The 8,660-nt window shown below is 42.2% G+C and overlaps 1 protein-coding gene across 1 annotated transcript; it reads right to left on the bottom strand.

Annotated features, from left to right (window-relative positions):
- Positions 1-195: 195 nt before the first annotated feature.
- Positions 196-8,024, bottom strand: bag3 (BCL2 associated athanogene 3). The gene is made up of 4 exons (XM_064932094.1): positions 7,770-8,024; positions 4,399-4,731; positions 3,832-4,182; positions 196-3,669 (listed from the first exon to the last, which is right to left on the bottom strand). Exons 1-4 carry the CDS (start codon positions 7,962-7,964, stop codon positions 2,476-2,478), a joined length of 2,073 nt encoding a protein of 690 aa, XP_064788166.1. The 5' UTR covers positions 7,965-8,024; the 3' UTR covers positions 196-2,475.
- Positions 8,025-8,660: the final 636 nt, after the last annotated feature.

Raw genomic sequence — 8,660 nt, 5'->3', positions numbered from 1 at the left:
TTACTTTGTTCCACAGGGACGTGTAGATCTACCATCTGTTGCTTGTCTCAAATAAGACATGGAGTTAAGATGTAAGTGATGGTTAAGATACAAGGAGAGGTTTAGATTGGAGTAGGCCACGTAGAACCACTCGATAGCAAGGATAGCAACATATCACAATATATTATAAAATCACTCAATTATAGACCATTTCAAAATAATACATTTTATTTGCAACCATGCCAACGTGACTCCAAGCTGTCAACACTCCAAAGCACAAGCTGTGATAAAAAATCCATACTTTTACATTGACACATTGACCCTTGAATTGTTATTCTTGATTAGCATTTGATGCTGATAGCCTCACATGTCATGTGAGATGAGTCAGCTCACATCCAAAATTTCTCAATGTACTCTTGAATTAATAAATCATTCCTCTCTTTAAATAAAATATATGAAGGTTATTTGGATGACATTGCAAGTGAACTTACAAATGAACAATTCTTCAAACAATCTAGAAATGTCAAACGTTACACCATAGACTTGAATCAAATGTCAATGGATGGAATTGTTGTATGTCACATATCAAGATCCTTTCATAAAATTTAAATATAGGCCTATTATAATGGTGAAATAAGTGCCAGGGCCTGTGTGCATAATACACCTGAAGTGTTTCTCATAAGGATTAAATGTCCCCTAACCTAAGGGATCTGTTTGGGCATGGCATAGAGCCCCTCAAACATTTTCCTTAGGTAAGTGCATACTTAAGGGGATTTACAGTAGTTTGAAGGCATGTTTGACAGAAAGAGTTTCTGGTTACCAGGGATATGACCTGATTCACTGACTGAACATTAGGCAAAGAGATCACATTTGTTTTGAAAGATAGCGAAATAGAACTTCTACATTCAAGACAGGAGAAACAAATTGATTCAGATAATAAAGCAAGTTTCTATTACTTTCTTGCACATCAAGGGGGAACTCTGTCAGAGTGACCATCGGGTTCTTTTTCACCTTCCTGACCAAGGCCCTTCTCCCCCAGTTTGCTCAGTTTGGCCAGCTCTAGGAACAGTCTCGGTGGTTCCAAACTTCTTCCATTTAAGAATGATGGAGGCCACTGTGTTCTTGGAGACCTTCAATGTACCCTTCCCCAGATCTGTGCCATGACAGAATCCTGTCTCGGAGCTCTACAGACAATAACTTCGACCTCATGGCTTGGTTTTTGCTCTGACATGCACTGTCAACTGTGGGACCTTATATAGACAGGTGTGTGCCTTTCCAAATCATGTCCAACCAATTGAATTTACCATAGGTGGACTCCAATCAAGCTGGAGAAACATCTCAAGGATTATCAATGGTAACAGGATTCACCTGAGCTAAATTTGGAGTTTCATAGCAAAGGTTATGAATACTTTTTAAATTAAATGTTTAATGTAAAACAAAAGGTGGAAAAAGTCAAGGGCTCTGAATACTTTCCTAATGCACTGTATACACCTAGCTAGCTGGTTGATGTTTTCCTTTTGCAACCAGGGCAGAGGAAAGCAACATTGACCTCCACATTTGCTGTGTACATTGATATGATATCCATAGTAAATGAAGCATAAAATGTAAATTCACCTTAAAATGTTTTATGCAACTGACTTAAAGTTAAGGAAACTTTAAGGGGAAAAGATAAAGGGGAAGATTTCTTATGCAGGCCCAAGACAGCAAAACAGGCAATGCACCTACAGGCTGAAACTAATGAAACCCAAATGAACCATATCAATTGATGGGTATGTGTGTGAAATAACCTATTTTTTTCTCCAAAAAAAACCAAATAAAAACCTAAGATTTTTCTCTCAAGTAGCTCTGTCATCTGAGGCACAAAAATAAATATTTTTCTATGACTGAGTCATTAACATTTACTAACATTGATTTGTCCCATTTCTTCTGACAGAATCTGAGGTAAATATTGTTTCTCGAAGTAGTGGATTAAAAATAAAAGAAGGAAATATTAAACATCTCTTACAATTTCCACAGAAGCCCTTTCTTATAGAGAAGTTGTCTACTACTCTACATACCAGTGTTCTTCTTATTGAATAACTTTAAAAACAACCACATCACATGACCCGAAATTAACTACATACAGGTACATTTTAGTCTTATATATATATATATATATATATGGATGGATAAAGGCCTCTTCTATAACCTCTATTATGCTTGTCTCTTTAACACATTGATCATGAAAATGGTCTCGCAAAAAGACATTGGCACAGCAAAAGGCAACAACAATGGCTTAACATCATTGAATACATGATGCACTAGGATACCACCATCACATATGTGGTGAATGCCAGACAATACCAACACTGTAAATTAAGTAATACATGCATCGTATAGTTCATATGTGATATCTGCAGTTGAAAGGCGGGTATAGGGAGCATTGAGAGCAGCCCATTTCCACGGTATCTTTGATTACATTTCTCTCCTCTTCACTATAATAAAACTATGGAGTCATTATGAGATCTCTCTGGCCATTTCCACATTCGCTTGGTTGATCATGCTGGGCTGCTCTACTTTCTGTGGCGGGCTGTCACCCTCCATCGGGGACTCATTGACTGAGCCCGATGGCCGCTCATCCAGCATCTCCAGTGCATCCAGCGTGGTTTGGACCCTCCGGACTCCGTCACGTCGCGCCTGTCGCACGTCCACACGTCCCTCTGGGTCCACTGAGTCTAGTGCCAAAAGCTCTTTGGTCAACAGCTCCTCCAGCAGCAAGTACCTCTTATCATTCTTCTTCCCATCAAAGCATTTCACCTCTTGCTCCAGTTTCGCCACTCTCTCCTCTATCTTTTGCACTTTAGCCAAGCCTGGGTGACACTGAGCGGCAGGCTCATTTTCTGATTTTGGGGGAAAGTCCTCCTGTGGAGCAGGAACAGCCACTGGCTCCTGGGCTTCTGGTTTCGGCGACATTTGGACTGTGATGTTTGCTGTCTGTTGCGGCTGCAGTTGCGGCTGTGGCTGGGGTTGTTGTGGAGGTTGTGGTTGTTGCTGGGACTGTTGTGGTTGTTGATACAGCTGTGGTTGCTGTGGTTGTTGGTACTGTTCAGGTTGTTGGTATTGTTGTGGCTGTTGGTACTGTTGTGGTGGTTTTTGGTACTGTTCAGGTTGTTGGTATTGCTGTGGCTGTTGGTACTGTTGTGGTTGTTGGTACTGTTCAGGTTGATGGTACTGTTCAGGTTGTTGGTACTGTTCAGGTTGTTGGTACTGTTGTGGCTGTTGGTACTGTTGTGGCTGTTGGTACTGTTCAGGTTGTTGGTACTGCTGTGGCTGCTGTGATTGTTGTGATTTTTGGTACTGTTCAGGTTGTTGGTATTGTTGTGGTTGTTTTGGCTGTTGTGGCTGCTGTGGGAGTTGTGGCTGCTGTGGCTGTTGTGGTTGTTGTGGTTGTTGGTATTGTAGTGGCTGTTGTTGATAATGTTGTGGTTGTTGGTATTGTAGTGGCTGTTGTTGATAATGTTGTTGCTGCTGTGGTTGTTGTGGTCCTTGGTACTGTTGTGGTGGCTGCTGTGGTTGCTGTGAGATCTGTGGCTGTTGACGCTGCTGTGAGTCAGCCTCTCTCTGCGCTGCTTGGGGATACTGAGAGATCTCCTGCTCCTGCTCCATTCTGTGGGGTGATTCTCTCTGTGGCACATGGTGGTGGACCTGGACCTGTGGAAGTAAGAAGGAATTATTCATCCTGAATAAACATTATGTCAAATTTGTCAGACTGGCATTTGTGGCTATGTATATGAGACTTTTTATTTTGAAGAATCCTACTGCTATTGGCTGACTGGCAATAGGCGTTGTGATGAGTGGGGGAAAAAAAGGTACCTGTGGTCTCTCTGTAATGACCTGTGCTCTGAGGGGAGACTGGCTCCTTATATGCGGTGGGATATGGATGGCGGCAGTCTCACGGTGCTGGGGAGGCACGCTCGGGGACGGGGAGGCTCGCTCCCGGGAAGAGGGCGTGGCTCCATGATGACTGCTCCAGTCCTCTGGCTGCAGTCGGTGGAAGGAGGGCTGGTGCTCTGAGTAAGCCGGAAAGCGCTGGGTGTAGAGAGCGGGATTGACAGGGGCTTGTTGTGGGTGACCTCCGGCCCTCTCGTGGATCACTGGGATGGGGATGTAACCTGCCTGGAGGCCAGTGCTGCTGGGTCGCGGGGGCTGGTGGAGGGGATGGCCCTAAGGAATGAAAGTCCAGTGTGAATCAGAAGAAGTACAATTGCATACTCAATATTAGAAGTAGTCTAGAAGTAGCTAGAGGTTTTGTTTGATTCCAACATCAAACACGTGTGTAACTAGAACTTTCCCTGCAAATCCTCCAATGACATCAATGTATGGTTTTAGCAAATGGTAAGAGTTCATGCGCAGTAATCTCAATAGATAAAACAATCTCACCTCAGGTCCTTGTAAACTAGGCGAACAGGACATGCAGGGCTCAGGAGTAGAGCTCTCGGAGGAACCCTGCAAAGGAGATCTAGGCCTGCAGTGGAGTGTCGGGGTGGGGGAGGGTGTCCGCCCTTCTGCCCGTATATTTTGCAGAGCAGTCGGCTGGATGTAGGAGAAACACGGGTGTTGCTGACGGAGGTCTGCGCCTTCATGGCAGACTGGGATTGGGATGTAACCCTGGCGGAGGGTGGGGTGCTTCATGTCCTTCACAAAGGCCTTCTGCATCTCCTGAGGACTCGGCTCTGGTGGCACACTTGGGCCATTTTGAGACAACTGGCTGACCTGAACAAGAAAACAAAGTCTGAATTAATACATGAATTAATACAAAATAAGTATGCGAGTGAAACTCTAACCCCAGAGGCAAGCAGTTACTGCCTATCCATCCATAAAACATTCAGTTAATGTATTCTACAAGGGAATGGTGTCCAACATCCCGGAAAGATTAGTTCTTTCTTCCAAACTGAGGAAGAAAGCGCAATTTAATATCTTAGGCTACTGAGATTAAATTGAGATTAATTGAAAAGAGCTGTTTGCTAGAAGCTGAAACAAATGAGTCTTCAATAGAATCTGCTCTGGCATCCAGGCTATAAGCAAACATCATTAGGTGCAATGTGAAATATCTCTGGGAGATGTAAAAAGTATCACCTCCCTGGACAATTGGAAGCGGAAACTAGTTCTTATCCAATTGCAAGTATGTGCCTGTCATAAGAAGCCTGCCATCACTACATGTGGATATGAAGATTATGCATTTGTTGGTTTGCTAGGCAGTATTTGCTATCATAAAACATAAATCCTATTTATCTTATGTCCTCATATGGGTGTCTCACAGTAGAGACAAACTACTCCATGATGCTGCCTTGGTGATCACCAGGAAAACCAATTAAGAGTGAGACACCTGACAGTGACAGTGGAAAATAGTCTCTCTGTGATATCAATACATGACCAGTTTTGCTTTACCATGCAAATCTAATTAGCAATAAAGTATATTTAATTGTGAGTGATTTAAGAATACTACAATATTTGCTTGCCTTCAGGCTATACATGTGTACTGGAGAGCACAAGCCATACCGCGCATACCGCGGTCCAACAATAACAGATTCGGTAAGGCCCACAAATACAATGTTCCTCAGCTCAAAGTCACACTGCTTGCCTAGCAAGTATCGCTTCCTCCTAATTCGGCCCAAACACTGTAGGCTCGAACCCAGGACCTCTGCCTTGCTAGCACACGTGACCAGTGGTGTAAAGTGCTTAAGTAAAAAATACTTGAAATTACTACTTAAGCTGTTTTTTGGGGGTATCTGTTCTTTACTATTTATATTTTTGCCTACTTTAACTTCACTACATTTCTAAAGAAAATAATGTACTTTTTACTCTGTACATTTTCCCTTACCCAAAAGTACTCATTACATTCTGACAGGAGAATGGTCCAATTCACACACTTATCAAGGGAACATCCCTGGTCATCCCTACTGCCTCTGATCAGGCAGACTCATTAAACACAAATGCTTCATTTGTAAATTATGTCTGGCTATCAATTAAAAAAATATATTTTAAATGTAACGTCTGGTTTGCTTAATATAAGGAATTTGAAATAATTTACACTTTTAATTTTGATACGTAAGTACATTTGATTAATTCCATTTACTTTTGATACTTACGTATATTTAAAACAAAATACTTTTGCTCAAGTAGTATTTTACTGGGTGACTTTCACTTGAGTCATTTTCTATTAAGGTATCTTTACTTTCACTCAAGTATCATAATTGAGTCATTTTTCCACCACTGCACGTGACCACCCTACTGAAGCATCTTACTAGTCAGTGCCAAGCAAAAAGCTAGCTATTCACTAGTGCAAGTGGGAACATTGCAGGCTGAGAAGTAAGCTTCACACATCCCCATGTGCTACACTTACATACTTCAACAAGGTGTGGCTCAAACTAAAATCAAACTGTCCAAACTGGAAGCATGTCCTACAGACAGAGCTGAAACAACAAACTGTATGTGTGGGTAGTGCGTGACAAAGCACCAGACTCCACTGGTACATGATGCAAAATAGCCTAGGTTTAGACAAGTGGGAGCAACCCACTGAGCAAAAAAAGTCTATATAAGTCCAGTCTACACAGTTTAGCATGACAAAGACAAGTGTCCACAAGACTATGTAGGCCCATTGGACCTACTGCATTGGAACAGTCCCAAGCTCCTCATGACTATTTAATTTGTCTGGTAATAAATAATTAAATTGAATTAATTCAAATTATTAATTATTCAATTCATTTGAAATAAGTACTGTGTGAGGCATAGTGTACTTTTTAATTTACATCATTCCCATTATGCTTTTTTGATACAACAACAGTAGTTGTGAAACTCTGAACGACCTTTTGCCCTCTGCCATTTTGGCAGGGTCCCTGTACACTGCCAGCATCGCACCAATTTTATCTCCTGACAGCTGTGTCTTTCTAGCAGATTCTTAGTGACACTAACTTTGGAGGCAGCAAGTGTTGATCTTCCAAATGCAAGATGCCAACCTAGGGTCTGCTTCCCCAACCCTTCAACACTTAAGTTGACACAGTTCTTCAGGACACAGTTTAATGGTGTAAAACCATATCAACAATTTTGGTGATTTGTTCATTTAATGGATTGTAGATTACTTGGAGCTGTTCTATATGCGCAGTAGGCTACTTGAGTTGGGTGGGTAATGAGCCCACCTCAAATCCCTTTTAAGGAAAAGTTTTAGTAACGGGTATACGAAATATGAACAAGCGCATTCTACATGGCCTAATAGGCTTTAAATAAACATTATGGAGATGTTCAAACACTCAAAGCCATGGCTTTACATATGACTGCAGTGCGTCATCAACCAACCAGCCACGCTTAGATCATCACACAAGAACATAACCTAACAGCCATTGCCCGTTATTTAACCCGTTATAATGCATGAGGGAGCGGGCTGGAGCCTAAAAGAGACAACATTCCATTGCGTTGGCGTATATGAAGTCTAAGCAGATACGAAGTTTGAGCAGTGGCAAGTTGTAACATATGGTTTCTAAATGTTAAAGAAAAGGAGAGAGAAGTTTAGCCTACTATAAATAGAATATGCCCACTCTGTCTTCCTATAATAAAAGCCAGTGCGTATCAGAGGCAGTGACCATAATTAACCACTGAAGCGCTTGGTCGACGGCCATGCCATATACTATATATATATATATTTTCTGTGTTGTGTCTGCCATGCTATCAGCAGACATTACATTTTCAATCCAACTTTCTATATCACACTAGCCCTCCCACGCTACACATCATTTTTACTCAATCCATGAGCCTACCTTTTTGACATCGTGTCTGGGGTCATTCCAGCTTGTTGTGCGATTAATGTGATCCACAAAAAAAGGCCATCCTGTCTGTGGGTCAATTTTAATTTCCCATCCTGGGGGTAGAGGGTCGTTGTTATTGGCCATATCTACCATTGGTGACTGTGTCTTCATGCTGCTCAAACTCCTTGATCCTTTATACTGTGCCATGTTATACAGTCAACGGATCCTTTAAAGATTCCGCACGGTGACGTGTGGGAAAGGGGGCTGGAAGTTTCTCGAAATAGCACCGTCAATGTTGGGATTGGGAAAAAATTGCCACCTCCAGTGTCTCGAGATTCAGGGAGAAGGTTCCAGCCTAACAGTGAGGTGATCTGGTATTTACGTTCAGGACAGGAACACCTGTTTGTTTGTATGTATATTTTCCAATTTAACGTTGCGCCATAGATTCCAATAATAGCGCTACTTCACACGTGGCGGTACAATGTATTCAGCTCAGAGCGTGGCCACAGTCATAAATGTATCGTTGGTCAATGGGCGGATTCGATAATGCTGAAACGCCGGGAAGCGGTCTATGGCCCGTGACGTGAATTGGCAAACCTGTGAGGGAGGAATGCACCCTTCTCAAATTGAACAGGAATCTGCGCCGCTCGGTCATGTTGTCAACAAGACAGCACGGTGCATCATCCAGAAACATAAAGCATTTGTTTTTCATTAAATATACGTTTGAATCAAAATCAATCACTTTTGCATGTGAAAACACAGACTCCTACTCATTATTCTACGTGTAATTACGTGACTTTTGTTTTGAGCCGATTTCACCGTTGGCTTTGAACGGGCACCTGGCTCACGACCGGGTGGCAGACCGGTTCCGAAACGAATGCAATCAACTTTCACCTGATGCAA

Source organism: Oncorhynchus masou, chromosome 23 (assembly GCF_036934945.1).
Source record: "Oncorhynchus masou masou isolate Uvic2021 chromosome 23, UVic_Omas_1.1, whole genome shotgun sequence".
NCBI lineage: Eukaryota > Metazoa > Chordata > Actinopteri > Salmoniformes > Salmonidae > Oncorhynchus > Oncorhynchus masou.
The sequence above is the reverse complement of the archived record's forward strand: the minus strand, read 5'-3'. Positions and strand labels throughout refer to the sequence as shown.

What these genes read in the sequence shown, in the direction of transcription:
- bag3 (XM_064932094.1), bottom strand. Translation starts at nt 7,964, where the DNA reads ATGGCACAGTATAAAGGATCAAGGAGTTTGAGCAGCATGAAGACACAG. An exon ending in CCAGACACGATGTCAAAAAG is followed by an intron (nt 4,732 to 7,769) that starts GTAGGCTCATGG and finishes TTTCTTGTTCAG; the next exon opens with GTCAGCCAGTTGTCTCAAAA. An exon ending in CTAGTTTACAAGGACCTGAG is followed by an intron (nt 4,183 to 4,398) that starts GTGAGATTGTTT and finishes TTCATTCCTTAG; the next exon opens with GGCCATCCCCTCCACCAGCC.